Source organism: Haemaphysalis longicornis, unplaced genomic scaffold (assembly GCF_048455015.1).
Source record: "Haemaphysalis longicornis isolate Haplotype H1 unplaced genomic scaffold, Haemaphysalis longicornis Haplotype H1 scaffold_12, whole genome shotgun sequence".
NCBI classification, from domain to species: Eukaryota; Metazoa; Arthropoda; class Arachnida; order Ixodida; family Ixodidae; genus Haemaphysalis; species Haemaphysalis longicornis.
In genome coordinates, this window is record NW_027526225.1 from 59,687,814 (window position 1) to 59,708,321 (window position 20,508).

At 45.5% G+C, this 20,508-nt stretch overlaps 1 protein-coding gene and 1 pseudogene across 1 annotated transcript in view; one reads left to right on the plus strand and one right to left on the minus strand.

Annotated features, from left to right (window-relative positions):
* Positions 1–14,037, minus strand: part of LOC144162715 (uncharacterized) — a 29,590-nt gene extending 15,553 nt beyond the window's left edge. Inside the window, exons 1-4 of the mRNA XM_077693357.1 lie at positions 13,804–14,037; positions 13,636–13,670; positions 7,670–7,753; positions 1,623–1,857 (exon numbers count right to left, since the gene is read on the minus strand). Coding sequence (XP_077549483.1) covers positions 1,623–1,857; positions 7,670–7,753; positions 13,636–13,670; positions 13,804–13,873 — 424 coding nt within the window. The 5' untranslated portion in view covers positions 13,874–14,037. The remainder of the gene's footprint in view (positions 1–1,622; positions 1,858–7,669; positions 7,754–13,635; positions 13,671–13,803) is intronic.
* Positions 7,994–11,545, plus strand: LOC144162178 (zinc finger MYM-type protein 1-like; annotated as a pseudogene).
* Positions 14,038–20,508: the final 6,471 nt, after the last annotated feature.

The following is a 20,508-nucleotide window of genomic DNA, read 5'->3' on the forward strand; positions in this document are numbered from 1 at the left end:
AGTGGCGCAGGCGACTGCAGGCGACAGCGTGAATTTTTTTTCTGCAGTAGATTTAGTATTTCATTTCGCAAACATCAAGCATCTATAAATTTTTTTGTCAAGGAACACTGTAAATATCCCTTGTGTATTAATTTTCTGTCTTATATTTGCGTAATGCCTTGCTCTTGTTCAACAATGTTGACAAGTATGAACATATAAACTGGGCTTAGACGTTTAGATTTCGCTGCGAGTATATAAGACCATTGCGCAGACTTCGTTTCACTTTGGCCGGGTGGCTGAATTGAGTCACAAACAGACAGACCGAAATTTTTGGGTTTAAGTAGCCCAAGAAAGACTATCGTCTTTAAAACAACTGCGAGACAGTACAGACACAGCATTGCGCACCCCAGCCAATTCAACACAACACACCAGAAAGAGCAACACCTTCGAAATGAGAAGGAAGCCTCAACAACAACTCCTTGACCTTTTTTCCATTGAAATGATTAGCAAGTTTTATATTACTGCATCGGCACATTTTTTTTTAATCTTGCTGGTTTCCGCAAGCCTAGACGATCCAGTTCATCCAGCTACAATGCTGCAGTGCTGAGGCTTATTTCCTTTTTTTCACCTAGGAGGTGAAGAGATGAAGACACACTTTGTGCCCCCTTTCATGCCCCGAGCAAGCTGACAACAAGAGATAAGAGGGGCAGTTGCAAGGCTAGCGTGGCCACTCCGGAGGCAGCAGTCGTTAACTTTGCCAGCTCGAAAGACAGGAGATACGTCCCGTGAGACATCTCTTCTGTTTAAAGAAATGCGTTATCTGCATAATGTGCCTCCCACTTAATCCTCCAAGTATGGAGTTGAGGTTGGCTGAAGCTGTCAAAATCAGTTTTTATAGCCAATAATGGGGAAAACCAGCTTGTAATAAGCGGTTTAAATTTACTGTAGCATAAGGTGAAGTTGATGGTGCCGCTACAGTTTATTGTTATGTTATCCCGTACATGGTTGTAACAGCTATTGTATATGGGTTGGACTGTATACGGGTGTGACCGTATACGCACCCGTATACGGTTGAAGTGTATACGGGCACGACCACATACGGCCCAACTGTATACGGGTTGTATGCAATAAAACCTTGTTACAAGAGACGGTTGGTTATCAGAGACATTTAATTAAATGAAAACAATTTGGTTGGTTTTCCAATGTTCGCCATGTCAGCAACAATGCATACAAGACATCTCGGTTACGAGAGACACGTTTCCCCAGGTCCTTTGAGTGTCTCTTGCAACAAGTTTTTACTGCACCAACCAATTCAGTTTTGTGGGGTTTCACATGCGAAAGCTACATCTCGGCTATAAGACTAGCCGAAGTGGATGAGGGTTACAGATTAATTTTGACCACCTGGAGATCTTTAACGTGTGCCCAAATCTCGAAACAAGGGCCTTTTTGCGTTTCGCCTCCATCTGAAAAGCTGTGGACGGCATTCAAGCCTGTGTCCTTGGGCTGACCAGCACAACACCTTAGCCACTGAGCCACCACAGCTTAACTAACCATGTCCTCGACCCTTCAGCAATGGCTTCTATGAATAAGCTTATAGAGCACAAGCTCAGTGGCCCTTGAAGGTCCAGTGATGGTTTCCTTACCAGAACCGGTGTCCTGTGAGGAGCAGGAGCTGATGTCTTGGAGGCCTCCTGGGATTGAGGTGACACTCCGACGACGTGAGGCTCTGGGCGAGGACGAAGATGAGGACGAGGACGCGTTCTCGTGATAGTGCTCGTCTAGTTCCCGCAGCTTGCTACGGTACGCCTGGAGGCAGCGGCTCAGCTTCTCCAACTTGCGCTGGAACTTGGCCACTCGTTGAGCTGACAGGCACGGATCCTGCACCAAGGAGAACGCTCATTTGCCTCTCACCTGTGTAATCATCATCATCATCAGTCTATTTTACATCCACTGCAGTATGAACATTCCGTGTTCCTCCAATTATTCCTATTTTGTGATGCTTCAGAGTTGCTCAATACAGTAGACGACTGTTTTTTGGGACTCCAAAAATTCGGACTTGCTGGATATTTTGGACTTTCCCGAGGAACTGCTGGTTGTCCCATAGGAGTAATGACTCGCGGATTTTTCGGACTGCTCTTTTGTTTGGACTACCTTTTCGCTCCCTCCAGGTCCGAAAGAATGGTCGGCTACTGCATACACCAGTCGCAAAACTCCGCAAAGGATCCGTGTATCCAAAAGTAATCTGCGATCGATTCCCTGCTCTGGTGGCAAACGGGGACAAGCATGGGGTGAGCGAATTAGCCTGCCAATTGTGGACGGAAAGTTGAAGTAGCACTCAAGCATTTGCTGCTGCTGCCCGAAGTCATAAAAGAAAAAACCAAGGCAACGTTACTTACCATGTTCCCTAATTTAATGTTTCCTAGTTGGAAAAGCAAGCTTTATTTCATTAACAAGTTGTGTAGTTACGTAATGTTTAGCACAGGTCAGTTTTCGTCTCCTAGATGCCCCTCCAATACCCTTGCCCTTCATCTAAACTGAAGTAGGGATGCTTGCTAGTCCTAGATTCCAAAGCGGAGTTTTTCAACTGGTGTATACTAAAGAACTCTGCTTGCCAGAGTTTGATAAAGCTAGTCACTGAGTGAGATGATAAATGCTGTCATGAATCTTCTCCCATATAGGAGTGACTTTTTTCACGCACATGACTGCACCCATCACCCGTGCCTGCATTTTATATCGTCACCGATTCCTTCAAAACAAGAATTCACCCACAATTTTTTTTCTTCCGACAACTAGGAACTCCAGTTGGCAACAAAATAAAGTTTTATCTTCTCTCTCTCTCTCTCTTCTACCCTATAGGTAAAATGGCTACCACAACGCGGTTTCAAACCAGCGACTGCGAAAAATCTCAGCTTAAGTAAGCCGATCAACACGACGGACCGAGTCCATGGTCCAATCGGTCACGTGATGAGACGTCACGGTCCGCTGCCGTCCGATCCAAAGCAGAGCGCATCCACACGGCGACGTGGGCCCTGCCAGACCATGCTTATTGATGCCGCGGTCCGCTGTTGAGACTGCGGACTAAAAAGCCTCGGCGAATATTTGGACCGCGAGCGCCGCGGTCCTGCGCAGTCCAACGGCAGTCTGCGAAAATTGGTGACGTCCTATCACGTGATGCGCGGACCGCGGTACAAATAATCATTTTGGTCCGCTGTGTGGATCGGCCTTTAAAGGGGGGGGGGGGAGGACACTGGTCTTGAGAACCAAAAATTTGCCAAAAAATCAATTTTCTGTATTAATTTTATTTGTAGTCTATATGCCCCAAAGAATGTACCTGCAAGATATTATAGCTGTACCAGAAGTATTTACAAAGCTGTCGCCATTTGAGGTTGGCTGAATGGCCATTTCCCCCCGCATTTCCGAACTTCGTGCCTTGTTTTCCCAAAACCAGTTTTTTTCCCACGAGGTCAACTGTCGGGTAGAATATCTTGGTATGTACCGGTCAAATCTGCGTCATTCTTGGTACATTCGAAAGCGTAAGAACTGAGAAATGCAATAAAACCACAAAAATATAGAAGTTTTTTTATACTAGTACAATTTTTTATGGATTTTGTTTTACGAAAACATTGATAATTGATGACCGGACATTTAATAAATCTACAGGAATTGCAGAAACAGTGATAAAATTACTGCTGTGGTATAGTTGCACTCCCTGGTCCTTTTAGAGCACAAAGGAACAAAAAGTATTCAAGTATATCATAAACAGATAATTAAAAATTGCCCGAAATGGAATGACATAACATGTCGCACAACTCTGAACTTAGACTATTAAGTAGACGAAAACTGACTGCATATTTGTGCTCACGATGTTAAAACACAATGTGTAAATTTCAAGGCAATTGGTACAAAAATAACAAAAATGTCTTCAAACCAGTGTCCCTCCTTAAAAGAGCCATGAAGACAAAACACAAGTTTGGTTAATTTAAAAGATTGCCTCGTTGGAATCATACTGACACCCTTTTTAACGTAAACTTCACTCAAATAAGCTATATAATTAGGAGAAAAAGGAATGGCCATGCGACCCACTAGCTCATTTCCCGCAACAGAACCTATGAAGTCATACCAGACTGCTGTGCGATAGGTGAAGGACGGCAAAAGCAAACATGAATTAGGCAGAGCTTATAAGCTTGCCAAACGAGCTATTTGCGCATAAATGTAATGCATATCAATTTTACAGCAGTAAGAATGATGCGGTAAACAGCAAAAGTTAAGAAAATACACGTAAACATAGAAGTACCAATGCGCACTGCTGTTGGTACTGGGCGCACTATGCTTGTTTTAGCTGCACAGCAGTCCGACGCTTTGGAGTTGTCTTATACGACGCTGGCCTATTGGCGTAAGTGACGTTGCCTTACGTAACCCTGTTTCTCAAGCATACCCCCTGTTTCACAAAGCGTTTACTTTCTACCGTAATGAAAACAAGCCAGGTGTAAATACGGTCAAAAACAAAGCAACGGCAGAGTGCTGAGTACGCTAGCGCCATCTCGGAGGTTTGACGGCAAGCAAGGCTGCAGAGCCGAATGGCACAGTGGAGGTTCTTTTGTATACGCGCCATTATGACTTCATTGTAGACGTCACCAAAACACATGATTTGGCGGGAGAATCAAAATTTTAACCTAAATTGATTGATTTCTCAGTGAATATAGCATCATGCTGCCATGCGAGAGCTGGGGACACTATAAAACACGAAATCTTTCGAATAAAAAAAACTTCATGGTTCCTTTAAGCACAAGGCACCACAGAAGCCTCGTAAGAACCCAACTTGGGCATAGGAAATCGGAAGCCTGGGGTAGAGCACGGGTTCTTGAAGTAAGTTCGCTAGTAACATAATGGTACCCACCTTAGATGTACAGTCGTCAAAACTGTTAACAACAACAAAGAACGAGGTGCCAGCGTATGCACAGAGCGCCAGCTTACGATAGCGCTCAGGCTGCTAAGCCAGGCTTTGCGCATGCGCTGAAGCACCCGAGTGCAGTAGGGCAGCATCGTGAGGGCCGATAACCAAGATGCGGCTGTGGCTATCGTGAGCTGCCACTCTGTGCGTAGGCAGGCACCTTGGCTTCTGTTGTTGTTAACAGTTTTGACGACTGTACACTTAGGGGTGAAACAGGGTACATAGGTTTGGGAGCAGTCCTGGCAGCACGCAAAATTGCCTTTTATAGCAGGCTTGTAGCAGCCAGAAAGGCCTTTTTGAGCATGTTTGGAGCAGCCAGAAAAGCTGTTTGGCAAGGGGCTGGCACAGGCTGCTTTGCCGGAGCCCCCTGCCAATTAAGTTTACTAATCAATTCACGCACTATATTAGGCTTTTTACCATGCACCAGAACCTGCTCTGTAACAGGAACGCAGTTTTCGTGCTATATCTGGAAATTTACAAAATGCGGAATTATCTACCTTCGGGTCCAGAGAGTGTGCGCCGCGTTACCGTTCATAGGGTAAACCTAACGCACAGAGTTGAAGGGGATCAGATAACAGGCCTCGCTCCGTGTATGGTGGGCTGACGGCAGTACCAAGTGACCTTGCGGCGGCATTCCGTAAAACAAGGCGTTTGCTTGCATTTTTCTATCGAACAGCGGTTTCAGTGCGTGCGGAGCAGAACATAGCTTTGTCTTCGCGCGCCACAAGGCTGCGAGAATCGACGAATGTACGCCATAGACTACGTAAGGAGGGCAAGTTAAAAGGCATATTTAATGCTTGACCATCCTCCACAAAAGCAAAGCTACACCCCAAACTTCACATCTGAGAATGAGTAATTACCTCCCCACAAAGGCAAAACAAATTAACAAGCTAAGACAAAGTGTCTAAGACCCTGTTTTTGTTCAGTACATGCAGCTGCGCTCATCAAAAATTGTCGACTTAAATGAAGTTCACCTCAAATAAACTACCACCTTTCATACGAATACTCCTGTTTTCTATCTGGTTGCGTTGCATCGCAAAAGCATTTCACTCACTTTTGGTCGTTTTCTATTGATTGTGGCACAGCGGCCAACACCGGCAAACAAAACCGTGCAAATGCGGCACAAATAAATCCAAAGTGAAGGCGGAGAAGGCGCGTAGTAGTGCCTGCGGCCTTACAGCTCAGCAAAATTCGACTGCCATAGCCGCTCGTAGGCTTCACGAAACAAACTATAACCGCACTGATACCGAAAACATGACGTTTTAGCGAAGTTTTTGGATACGAGGCTTCATGGTCGTCATATCTTGTGGCTGAATTCAGACAACGCGGTGCAGAAGGTGCTGATAAACGAGTTTGGCGCAATAGGGGCAGCTGTTCCACCCCTGTACACTTTATTTTAGGGGATATTTTAAAAATCAAGTTGGGGGACGGTTCCCCGTTTTTAACCTAGAAAACTTGGCAAAGAACCACGGTTGATTGGTAGCAGATGAGACAAAGCCATGCACTGCTGACTGCAGCGGGTGAAAAAAAGATTGCCAGCTTCCCCAAACAGCACACGTCACCTGAAGAAATTTTGACCACACTCTTCTAAATAACAATGCTTCTAAATCAGCCCAAAAGAAGCTTCTAACATAGCCTAGACATGCTGAACTGTAGCCCGATAATGTAATTGGACAATGCCTACAAATCTCTTTAACTGCCCCTTTTGGCAGAGAGGTTACAAACGCACATACAGGCAACAAGGGCAGCTCTGAATTCCGTGTAACGTGTGCAAACATTTAGGTACATGCTTATGAAAACCAGCACAAGTTTCATGCCATGGAAACATAACACAAGTTTGTTTACTTCGAAAGAATTAGCCTCCGGTAACTCACTAACCTCAACCTCAGCCCTGAAACATCTATTTCTTTAACTGAAAAAAAAAAAGATAATAAATACAGAAACTTTCGCATTTCACGCTACACAGCATCAGCAGTGACACGATGCAGAGAATACTAAAACATAGTTATGAGCATATTAACTGCCCGTTAGCAACGGAGTGATACAATCAAGTGGAACTTGAGGCTCCACTACAATGGCACAGCCATGTTTCTTTCCGGTGGCTTTGGTCCACGTCTGACAAACACAACAGAAGAGAACCGGTTTTTTGATGCACCTCTGAGAACTAATTTTACAGCTCGGTCAACTTTGGTGTTTGAAATGGGCATTCGAAATGGTTCCCTGCCACTGGCGCCATCAAAGTTTGATGAGCTGTAAAATTAGTTCCAAGCGATGCATCAAAAAACAGATCCTCTTACTGCCCTCACCAGGGTTCATACATAGTATTGGAAAATATACAGATTACAGTTTGACATTACTAACACAGTGTTTTGTCTATTGCTCCTCCAAAAATGGCAAATTATCTCTAATTACCTTGGCAACTAATTGACTGGCTCAAAAAAAAAAAAAAAATACCATATTTGAACTCAAGGGAGGGGGGGGGGGGGGGGGGGCAAAGCAGCAAGACTGACCAGTTTCACGGAGTTTACTTAACAATTAAAGAAAGCTGTCTTAAGAGCAGTGACCCCTCTTAGTGGTACAAACCAGTCTTTTGAACGATACAAACTCATACCTACTTTGTTTTCACAGCCACTTTAAAAAGTTATACCATCAGCACAAGAGCGCAGAAGGAACTGTTATAGTTTGACATCCATTACAGAGAGAAATTCAGAAGAAGAAGGGAAAAATAAAAAACGGCACCTCAGTCTGTCGGCGACAGTAGGCGATCTCTCTCTGGAGGTCCGGCAGCCAGAGGCGGATTTCGGAAGGCGACTTCAGCTCATCCTGAACGAAAACAAAACAAGATTATCAGCCGCAGATTAATCGCCGGGCCGCAGATACCATGCCTCGCTAGGACAACAATGTTATCTCTGGCAGCCTGGAAATGCGCGCACAGAAAGCAGCACGCCCATCCGGACTGTCTCCCCGGTTGGCTTGTATACACACCCGCAAATTGTGCACGTGACAAGCAGTGTTGACACAGATAAGCTAGCGGAATGCACTGGACTGATGATGTCAGGGCCGATGAGTGGGGTCAGTGTTAGCTATTTGGACGTATTACTCACCAGGGCAAGCACAAAAATAAAAGCGACAGGAAACGATGACAGAGAGAGACGAATTGGTCTGGTTTGAAACGCTGCTGATAAAGCCCCAAATCTGCAATGGCTGTGTAATTGTGTGAGTATTCTGTTAATATCAGCCTGCTGCCAGGGCACTTAATAAAGATGGATTACAAACCTAAAAAGGTGTGCAGCCATAACTACGCCTATCTCTGTAAGCTTAGCAGGGAGTAATTTGGAGCAACCAACCTTATGCCATATAGCTGTGCTTTTGTCCACATCTTTCTTACTCTGCGACTCCCCCCTAAACCTCATCAGCACCTCTGCTATGAGGAACAGGGAAGTAATTAGTATTATTTAATAATCAATCAGGCATTAAGAATAAGTGAAGAATCAGCGTGCCCACAGCATGAGATTGCAGTACGAGTGCAGTGCTGAAAGTCAGAAATTCTGCGCGGCTTTCCTTTTCCTTCAGTTCCCTGCCTTTCATGCAGCCTTGAAGATAAGGTTGTCAGATAGCTTGACATTAAAAGTTAATGATCCATCAATTTAGGGGTTTCCCCCTTTTTTCTTTTTGCTGGGCCAGAGTGCTTCAAATATGTTTAAAACATTTTCTGACTTACAATGACGGGTGTAATTTAATGAAAAGTGTCACGCACAAAACCTGAAGCAGTGCCGATGGCAATTTACGGGCTATGAAGCGTGTTTCGTACGAGGCTGTCTCTTGTCACCAGGTTATCACCAGACTTTGTATGCCTTGTCACCAGGCATACAAAGGGCGCCTACAATTACTCCAGTGAAAACAATGTTTTTTGCTCCCCTGAAGCCCTGTGACCCGAAACCAACACGATGACGGCTCTTGCCAAACTGTGCAGCAGTTCCAACTCCAGGCAGACGCAATTAATCTCAGCATACTTTCACTTGATGTTTCTCAGGTGACAGCAAAAGGAAAAAACATTGGCAGGCCATTCAACCTCACACTCCCAGCACAGGGCAATTTCTTTCTGAAGACGCCGCTCGTTACTACAATTGGGGCTCTAACGTTTTGACGATTCACATGGCCAAGACCCGAGCTGCCGTGGGGAGAGCCAAAGATGAATTCCAGCCACGCCACTAATTGGCCGCCCGTTGGATGGAACACAACATTTAGTCGAATTATTGAACTCTCCGAAAATTGAACTTCCGCTGAAGCTTCATCGGCGAGCACATGTCAAAATAAGGCGGCTTTACGATGTCAAATATTAGCACGAACTGCTGCATTTCCCAAGTTCTCAATGTGCAGCACTTTTACTTGTGCGGCGCACAGTGCCCACATGTTGAGATAAACTCGACCTATTAGTTCTATAAAACGTTGATTGATCGATTGATTGGTTCATTGATTATGAGGTTTTAATGTGCCGACGCTACGCACATTGAGGTGCGCCATAGTGGAGGGCTCCAGATTAATTTTAACCACCTGGAGATCTTTAACGTGCGCCAAAATCTCTAACACATGGGCATTTTGGCTTTTCGCCTCCATCAGAAAAGCAGTTCAACGAAAAATTGATTAAACCGATGCTTAATTAACAGGATTTGACACTACATCTTGTATGCGAGCGTCCTTGCATCCGATGTCAGGTTCCCATTTCATGGCTGAATAGCATAGGCATGCACACGAAGGGTGCCAAGGGGGCCATGGGTCCCCTGACCACTATGAAAAGGCGCAAAATTTGATGAAATTTTAAAAAATTGAAAAAAAATAGCTAGTTATTTAATGTCACCAGATCCTCGCAAGCCCGAATGATGACCCATCACTAGCAATGCTGATTAGCGAAGTGGACAAGAGAGCCAGACAAGCACGCAGGCCTTCCCAGCCTCATCTGAGCAGCTATGCAGAAACTAAATAATCAAGAGCGCAGCTTTTGTGTACACTGGTCTGAAAAGCTTTGCTGGCTTGAGTACAGTTGAGCGAAAGATGCTGCTTTTTGCTTTTCTTCTCCTGCATTTCCACTGGGGAGTGGCATATTATGGAGGAATCAGGATCCACCATTCTTGTCACTGGGTTTCGAAACTGGAGGAAAGCGATAGTGAAGTTCAATTGGCATGAAAAATTTGAGGGCGATGGGGACAGTATCTCACCCTGGAATTGCTCCAAGGCAAGCATATCAGTTGCTTTTAATGCTAGATGATGGCTTTGAACAACGAGTGTCTCAAGTGAAACAAAAATGGGAACTAAGTCGTGAGGGGCTCAAGCACCTCACTGACGTAGTTCCTGGGGGCAGGCCATTCAGATAGGCACAGCGAGAGCAACAAAAGCCCAGAGCAAGGCCTGTTTTCTGAGAAAATTATCTTCTTAAAGAAATATGACCCTGTGCTGCTGGATCATCTCGAGCCAGGTCCTAAAAATGCCTCCTACACCAGTAACAGGATACCGAGCTACATACATGCTCATTGCATGTATGCATGCAGCCACGATGCCTTCGATTATCGAGCGCATACAAGGATAAAAAAAGGATCTCGCTGATATGGGAAGAAACAAGAGACTGTGGTTATCACGAACAACTTTCTATTGTTGTGAGGCACTCCTGCGAGATTAAGAATCGGCCAGAGTAATTGCTTGCGCCCAAAAGACTTACAAAGTTAGAAAGCAACTTCGTGCTTTCCGCGCTAGAAGCAGCGCTTACTTGCCTCCGTGTTTCGTGGCATTATGTAAGCTCAGCCTGCTTTGACGGGGCTTCTAGTATGTCTGTACACATATCCGGTGTTCTAGCCAAGTGCAAGGAGTATAAAAACAAGCTCGTGTACATTCACTGCTATGCGCACTGCTTGGACTGGTTGCTTGTGTACGAATATTTGTCGAGAGCTGAAAACAAAGTGCTTGATTTCTTTGGCTTTCTGCAACTTCTTGAAAGCAGTGCTGTGCGCCATGCTGCATTCGAACGAATTTACCAAACTGTAGGTACGAAGCTAAAAACTTAAAAGCCATTGTCTACAACCCGGTGGGCATGTCAAGCTGAAGCTGTAAAGACTGTTTGTGAAAGCAACACTGAACTGTCAAGTGCTTTAACGGAGATTGTGGAGTTTACGTATCACCCCCAGACAAGAGAAAAAGGCAAGAATCTTCTTTACTAGTTCATAAGCTTCAACTTTCTATGCTGCACGGAAATGGCTCACTCTGGTCTACAACTTACTTTAAAGGTTAGCAGAGTTCGTCAGGGCCCCAAGGCTAACCTCACTACTGCACTTAGTGAAGCGAATCGACCCAAACTGGGCGAATTGATGCTTGTCTGCGACAAAAGAGGACGAGTTTCGGGTCAGTATTTTCGTTCCAATTCTGGACGCCTTTATTCAAGGAATCGAGGAAAGATTCATGCAGGACATCCTGAGCCTCTATACAGGAGATAAGCAGATAGCTGTTTATTGTAGCTTTTTTGAGGCAAATGCAGACAGTTTACGTGCTAAAATGCAGCTACTTGGGTCTCGAACCAGTGACGAAAAAGCAAACAGCATGACCGCACAGGACTGGCGCATCATCTAAGAAAAATTTATGGGCAATTCTGTGTTCAAGGATTTTTCTCATGTTATTCAGCTTTTTTCCACAATTTTTGTGACTAGTTTCTCTTGTGAAAGGACATTTTTCAATCTAACATGCATAAAGACGACATTATATCGCAGAAATGGCTTTGTTGACTGATGCAGCCTACTGTGAAGCAAACCATTGCAGCATAAATTAGCTTTGATAATATTGCAGCGTACCATGCATTGGGTTTGTTTATTTGTGTTTTACTTTTACCACCCGGCTGCGCCGGTCTGTGTTATCTCTGTGCCAAGGGAAGCGGGTGTTCCATTCTTTCTTTCTGTTCCGCAGGTGTTATCTGTTCTGATAGGGAGAGCATTCCGATCTAACGTGAACAGCCCGGAATAATCTTCTTGGATCTACAATGTTCTCGATGCGAATCGACGGTTCGAGAACCAAGCGCGCCGTAAGATAAAAAGCCTGCAGAGCAGACGCCGGGCTATTCGATTCTGCGACGCTCGCCAACGCAAGTCACTTTGTTGACCGCTGCTTCGCCGCCTCTGTATTCTTTTGAGTTGTTAGGGGAGCACAAGTTCGCTCCAATAAACTTGTTTCTCCTTCAAGACAACTGTGTCGTCCTAGGCTTCGTGACAATATTCTAAAGTATTTTACTTTGAAAGCGTGCGAATTGCCGTTATGAACATGTTGTTACTGCTATTTGTAACTGCAGCAAATGAGATGTCGCTGAAAAAAGCAAGTGTTGGGTGCTCTTCAGAAATGTTGTTGGTTCCACCTTGATACCACGAAATTAGAAAAAAATTTTTTTGTTCGACAGACGGCAGAAAAGAGGCCGCATTGCCTCACGACGCTATGCAAACCGATGTTCACCTGTCACATGTATGCTGGTTTTCTACTTCTCCACTTCAACAGTTCTTTTGTATAACAGTTCTTATTTGATGATGTGTTTACTCTTTTTATCTTGCGTTGAATCAGTTATGCTTTCGTGCATGTTAAATGTTTAAAGCTGACTGTTTGTCACTAGAAAACTTGTTGCACGTGCATGCGCAAAAGACTCATTGTTTTTCTGCATCGCATTTGCATCTCTTTTCCTGGTGCAAGCTGCTGTTTTTATTGTCGCGATGACTTTATGAACTATTTTCGCGTAATAAATGGTTCTTATTGTTCCAAAAATTTCACCTCCTCATTCCTTAATCTCCAAGCTCATCAATGTGCGGATATTTCTCGTGATCCCATAAGAATTTATACGCTGATAGAATAGTCAAGAGTTTGTTAACCTTGTATGTGACACTTCAGATGTGTTTTGAGTTTTCCACTTTGAGTAAACTAGTTAGCACCTTTCACACGTCCCATTTTTTAAAGGAAAATGCGACCGCACAGCTATAATTATGAATTCTTAATGTTAATGATTTCAATGGCCATCCCCATTAGCAAATTGCATGTCTTCCGCAATGCAAAGGTAATTTTATAAGGGGCCGGAGGGGGAAGGGGGGGGGGGGGGGGAGCCTGCGCACGCCTATGTTCAATAGGCAAGCATTTAGGCATGCGTTTAGGTCCCCATACCGTCCAGACGACGAAACTTCAAATTTAAGGCTATGAAAGCTGCAGTACCATTGCTCTTTGGGATTTGTAAACTGCAGGTAATGTATACGAACGCTAAATACAAAGTTTCCTCAACGTACGACATCTTCATCCGTCAACTAGTATAATCGCAGTCTTCCCAGCCCCTAAAAACTTGTTTCACATAGCTCCAGGAAGCAAAGAGATAACAATATCCGACCAATATTTTTCTACGCATGATATCCAATGGTAACGGGCCGAAATTGATCCATCCAAAATGGTGCAAACCTAAAGAGCGAGTCAGCTAGAACGGGAAAACATTTCGGTACGTACGGGTTTCGGACGCTCGTGACGCGTATTCGTCTTCGCAGAAGGCAGCTTTGCAAGCGACTGAACTATAAGAACGCGCCAAGTTCCCCAATCGTCCAGTCTATCCGCTTAAGTAAACCCCACACGATAACGGCGCGCCGGATCACGGGACGAAAACATGCTTCCGTCGCAAACTTCGAACCACTGAAACAGTGGAAGCTTACGAGCTGCGGACGCCTGGGTCTTCGTCGTCGGTGCTCTAAGGACAGAAAAAACAGATAATGACGGAAAAAAACATTGCTTAACGCGCACAACGGCTGTGGCGATGAGATGACAAGCTAACGAAATCGTTGCTCCACGGATGGTCGGTTCCATATCGTAGGCTGTCTTACCTCGGCTCGGTGCAGGCGCTGCTATAATTGGGTCATATTGACTGTAACACTCTCGGCTGGGCCCAGCCATGCCGAAGCATGGTCGGTGGTGCCGAGACGCACGATGTGGACCAGGCCAGACTGCTTCGCCGATACAATCACACAACGTTTGAATTGTTCACCTTTGCCCCCTTAGAAGACGAAACAAAAAAGAGCGCGTTCGTTTTCAGTGTTGCCGTGTTGCCCACAAGGAAAGTACTGTGCGTTAAACCAGCATAAATAGGATGTGAACAAACTAGATATTTTTATTTCTAGCGTTACAAAACTCGCACAAACTCTATTTAGGTGGTTTAATAAATGTTTTTTTTTAAAGAGCCGAGTTCTCTTACGCCTTAAAAGGAGGCTAAAAAATTTGGTTCTGGTTTCAGTTTCGAAAAGAATAGTGTGTTGAATATCACAGCGTCAAAAGATCTTGAACGTGCTTCCACGGCCGCTGGATGAGAGCGCATTTCATCCAGGGGCCGTGGTGCTTCTCATATGCATGCACAATAATTATTAAAAAAACGGCAAATTATTTTATTTATAGGTTACCAGCTGCACTGAACAGGTATGCATATGCAAAAATAAAAGTGATTAACCTCGTAATTTCGTGGCAATTGGAATCTCCACACGGAAACGCCGGACCGAAAGCGCGTTGGGCGCTTCGTACTATTCCTCGCACGGATATCCTGAAACAGTGGGATGCTGCTTACTCGGAGAAACCACGCCTCTACGCACTGGATCGCCTACTCCACACTCCAGCGCCGTCTCCATTTGGGGTTTCTCACATGTGTCTTTTAAGGTGGTTTGCATGTAGCGGCAATGTAGTGTTTGTAGCGGCAATTTGTCGATAATAGAAACGCGAAGAGGCAAATATGAACGCGAACATAAAGTTTCCTGGTTCTTTTTTCATAGACATAAAGTACTGCCTTAGTGGCTAAAGAGCACCGATCATGGCACCGATAAATGACTGTTACAGTTCAGGAATAAAGTTGAAAGTTTAGCTATAGTTATACCTAAATACATTTATGTAGTGAAAGAAAGACGTGGACGAAGAAAGATGCCCACAGGACGCTTGCTGTCATAGTAACGACTGAGTCATAGCTATAGTAGGCCTTCAGTCATAGCACAAACAGAAGAAAAAGACGCAAAGCGAAAATAGGAAACGTTCGGGAAGCGGACACTAATGTTTTCGCATTCCCTATATCACAAGGGGCGCCGAAGTATCCTCGTAATTCCTTATTGGGAGGCCGATTAGACTTAGCGAGTACGATGAAATTAATTTGATTGCGGTAAAGTAAAAGGTCTATTCACGCACTATATAGTGTCCCTAATGTAGCCTTTATCTTATAAGTTTAAACAATGCGACGCTAGAAATGCTATTCAACTAATTAATGGCTTGGGTCTTGTCGTGCAGGGTGCGGGGATTATTTCAGCACAGAAGAACAGTAGCAAAAAAAAAAAAAAAAACGCCCGCATCTTCCCACGGGGGGAACTCGAGTAAATGCGTCGCAGAGTGGTGGGGGTATCGCGTGAATGTTGCGTAATTGGGTATGGTTTGGGAATGCTTAATTGTTATTTCGTCTTTATTATTCTTATTTATTGAATGAAGGAGAAGCGAAGGCAAGGAGTGTAAAGTTAAAATCTGTCTTTATTGCTTGGTGCCGTCAAGCAAAGCGTCAAGTCAAGCGAAAGCCAAGCAAAGACGCCCTTGACTGAATTCCGAACGCGCGCTCCGCCGCTTATATACACACCGCCCGCGTTCGAGGGAGAGGAGTACGGGGGAGAGACGCGCATGCGCACACTTCCGTACACAAGCGCGCGAACTTTCCACGCACCCACCACGCCGTTATCACGTGTACACGCCCTGCCGCCGTTACCGTTGAGCGCGACGCAGCGCACGGGTAGCTACGACCACGGCTGCTCGATGGAAACTAGTTTCCATCGAGCGGCCGTGCTACGACGCATGCGCGCACAGACGCGCTCCCCCCGCACCGCCGCGCCTGTTGTTGAGAGCGAGGAGGGTACGGGGGAGAGATGCGCACCTGCGCCTCGACGCGACGCGCATGCGCAGTGAGCGTGTGGATGGCGCCGACAACATCGACGAGTGACATCGCAAGCCTAAGAATGACGCCAAGATATTTATACGACGTTACTGAATGTAAAAGGAAATTGTTAATAATATAGCAAGAACGGCAAGAGGATTCACGGCGAGAAAAGCGCATTACTTTACATTAACTCAAATTTAGGGTCATTTGAACTTTTTTACCTTTGTCATTATAACCTTTAAAAGAAAATTGACAACATAGTTTTTAGACGACTTTCCTGATGAAAGTGCCTGCACAACGCTTAAAAAATCTGTGTACACGACGGACTTAGGAATTTTATGTTTTATGATGTGATTTGAAACGAGTAAGATGCCATGCGCCTCTGCCGTGTAAATACTGCTATGAAAATTCATCGTTTTATAACGCTAAAACTTGATCCGTGCGCTGTGCAAGCGACAGCAGGAGCAGTTTTCGCCGCGTCGCTTAACTTGTATGTACGTACTTGTCCTGCAAGAACAGGGAGTGCTGCAAAATCGCACTCCTGGGTACCCTATTTTTTTCTACTAGTGTGAATGACAGGTCGCAAGATACAGGACGAAGATGCCATGGTGGAATGAAATTATCGATGGGCGTCTTGTGCGTGTCTGACAGAGGGACATTGAGTGCAGAAGCCTCCTCCCTCACTCTGAGAGAGAAAGAAAAGGAGGTAGATGGCCTGTGTAAAAGGAGTTGTAAATTGCATGTATTGTTCATGATAGGATTAAAAGGACGGTTGGGGAGAGACACGATCTTAGAGTCATACAGCAAGTCACCATACTACCGCTGATGCCCTAGCCACCATTTGTCACACTCGACATACAGACTCTAGACAGGGCTAGTGCGGAAAGCGCCGCATGAGAGGCGAAGGCCAAGATGCAGCACCGGCTCGAGCATTTTTAGGGCTGTTTTTGTAGCCGACCCATACACGACACTGCCATGGTCGAGCCGAAACTCCACCAAGGCCATGTAGAGGCGCAGCAGGAGTTGTTTGTGGGCCCCATAGGATTGGTGGCAGAGGACCAGAATGTTCATTGTTTTTAAGCATTTGCACTTGAGCTGTTTGATGTGCACTTGAGCTGTTTGACAGGAATGTCTGGGTCCGGGTGGACCCCACGCTTTCTGGAGAACAAAACGCAGGAGCGTTTTGCAGAATTCAATTTAAAACCATTCTTGTCTGTCCAGCCGGCAAGTTTCTTGACGCCCAGCTAGACTTGACGTTCGCAGATTGACATATTGCATGATTTAAAGGATATTCGGACGTCATCGGCATACAGGGAATAAGAAATTGTAGGTGGCAATGCCTTTCCAAGAGAGGTCATCGCAACTTTAAAAAAAAGAGTGCAGCTCAACACTCTAGCTTGTGGAACGCCATTTTCTTGCACATGAACCTTTGACAGTGCAGAACCAACTATCACACGAAATAGTTCCCTCTGACATATAACTACAAATGATGTTCAACATGTTGCCCGAGACACCGAATGACTTGAGGTCACTAAGTGTACCGTAACGACATGCGGTGTCATAGGCCTTCTTGATGTCAAAAACACCGTAAGGCAGAACTGTTTGTTAACGAATGCATGCTTTATATAGGATTCCAGAGCAACCAGTTGATCATGGGTGGATCTCTCCGCCCTGAAGCTAGTCTGGCAGCTCTCGAGAAGACCATTGTACTCTAAGAAGTACATGAGTCTCCTGTTGATCATCTTCTCGGGAAGCTTGCAAAGGCAGCTGGTCAGGGAAATGGGTCGATAGCAAGCGGGAGAGGGAGGGTCCTTCCCTTCCTTCAGAAAAGCCACTACAATGGTCTCCCTCCAAGACCTCGGAAGCTGCCCCGAAAGCCATATTTTGGTGTATAGGTGTAGGAGTGTCTCAAGAGTGTCTGAGTGTAGGTGTTGTATCATGGTATATGTAATCTTATCTGCACCTGGAGCTGAAGGTTTGCACATTCTCAGGGCAGCCCTCAACTCATAGAGTGTGAATTCAGAGTTGTAAGAAGTTTTTGATTCGTCTTTGTCATGTAAGGGCTTTTTTTATGCAGATGTTTTTGTTGCATGAAAATTTTAGTGTAATGTGCTGAGCTCGACACTTGTTGGAAGTGTTGTGCGAGCGTGTTAGCCTTGTTTTCCAGTGTGTCCCCTTTTGTACTAACAAGGGGCAGGCTGTGTGTCTGTTGTCCTTTTAGTTTGCATATTCGTGTCCAGACTTTGTGAGTGTCGGTGTATGAGTTTATGGTTGTTATGAATGAGTGCCAACTATCTGGTTTGCCTCACGGCGTACATGTTTTGCAATCGCCTTGGCCCTTTTGAACAATAAAAGGTTATCCGACGTCTGATGTTCAGACCTATGACGCAGCAGAGGGTGCTGAGAATCACTGAATCTTGTCAGGCCACCTTTGCAATGTGAACTTACCAACGTTTAGCACGAGAACCTTATCTAGTGAGGTAAGTCTAGATGGATTGATCAAGCATAAAGATTGGATTAAATAGGATGTAATAGGGCCTAGTAAGGTTAGGAGGAGACGTGATGCCTTTACAGCGATGACAAATGGACACATCCTATATTACCAGAAGGGAGGAAGATGAGAAAGAATAAAGATGACGGAGCTTTTTCGTCGCTCTGTTTCACGCCTTTTATTTAGCGGAGTGGGTGCGACAAGGCTTTCCCAATCACTCACAGTAAGTCTCCTCATGTTTGGCTGCAAGTTCCCAAAATTTCAGCCTAAGTAATTGACCGTTGCTGAAGATACGACTTCAAGCAGAACGTCCTCACACTAAACCTCATCGCGGTGTAAATGGCTTCAGTAACGTCTGTGAATACATCCGGTTTCGCTGCGGAGGACCGTGTCGATAGCAAGATACATAACGTAGGTGATGTTCACCAGGGCCTGACAAAATCACCAATCAAATTCTGCTTAATTTGCCTGCAGAACGCGAAAACGATCTCCTCCGATACTTCTACCACAATTGGGAGACTGGTGCCATTCCTCCTTCGTGAATCTGGCCTGGGTGGTGCCCGTTCTTAAACCTGGAAAGGACAGAACGGTGGTGTCTTCATGGCGGCCTGTTTCCCTCACATGTTGTGCGGGGAAGTTCATGGAGAAACTAGTTTGTGCAAGACTAACCTGGTGACTAGATCGTTATAAAAAAATTTCATACTGCATGACTGGGTTCCGACGACGCATAAGCGCCGAGGATAGTGTTGTGGACTTTATCAGCCATGTCGAACATAACCGAGTGCATGAACTTTCAACTATGGCCCTGTTTTTTGACGTTTTAAAGGCTTATGACTGTGTCCTGAGACAAGCAATAGTAGACAGGCTACATGCAATGGGGGTGTCAGGAAACCTTCGATTGTTCACGACAGACCGGTACATGCAAGTACGGTTGGGGAAGTGCTAAGCGAAAAAAGAAGCGCCTCGAGGAGGGTTCCCGAGGGTAGTGTTTTGTCCCCTATACTTTTCAATGTGGCTATGGCTGGGCTACCCGCAGCAATAAAAAATTACACCATCTTCCCGTAGGGGAACCCTGGGTAGTATGCGAAGCAGGCATGGGGTCGATTCAAGTGCCCATTAGTTTTCATTTCGTCGTTTCCGTGAGGTTGACGTACGTAGCTACCGTTATATTTACCCTTTGGTTTCCATGGTAACTACCACACTTTTCACTTACACAAACTACAAAATGGGAAATTGCGTTGACCCCATGGCTGTTTCGCATACTACTCAGGGTTCCCCTACGGGAAGATGGGGTAATTTTATTGGAGGGGTTGGGGGGTATTAGAGGGGAGAGGCATTAGAGAGAGAGAGACGTTGCAGGTGGAATGAGTTTGTCTTTATTTAAGCATTATCATCATCATATTCAACGTAGATAACATCGAGCTGTGGTTGGCGTTCCGTTTTGATTATGACCGCCTTATGGTCTGTGAAATGTAAAGTCAAGGGCTATTGTAGTGGATGAACTCTGAAGTTGCTGAAGATGAGGTCGATGCACGTTCCCCGAATGGTTGTGGGCTGCTTGAAATCACGGCCCGGCGAGACTCACCGACGCACGCCGCTGCCGACGACGATGAAACGTCGAAGGTGCGTGAAGCATGCTCGTCTCGTGCCGCCTTAGGAAGACACCGACCACACCGTCGCTCCAGGAGCCCTTAAAGGGGAGGCGTGCTCGTCTCGTGCCGGCCCAGGAAGACACCACTAACACTGTCACTGCAGGAGCCCAAGAAGGGACCGGGCGTTCAGCAAGCCGATTATGCGCAGTGGGGGTTTGGACGGCGCAACAATGACAACGACAAGGAAGGGACATAGATCCGACCATGAGATGCTTCGCATCTAAAAGAAGTTCAACAACGAGCTCAAGTATCCGTCCCTGATTGTCCGGGTATCAACATCAGCGACTGGCAGTGATCTCAACGAAGTGTTCACATCATGCAGGAATATTTGTCCGCCGTCAGTCGGGCGCTTTTGGCCGAGAAGTCTTCTGTTCTCTCTGGGAACCGCCGACGGCCCACCCGTGTTAATTTAACATTGGGCAGCCTGTCTCTGCGTCAAGCCACTCACGTGTGTTTCCTCGGTGTCACCCTGGACAGCATACTATTGGCGACGGTC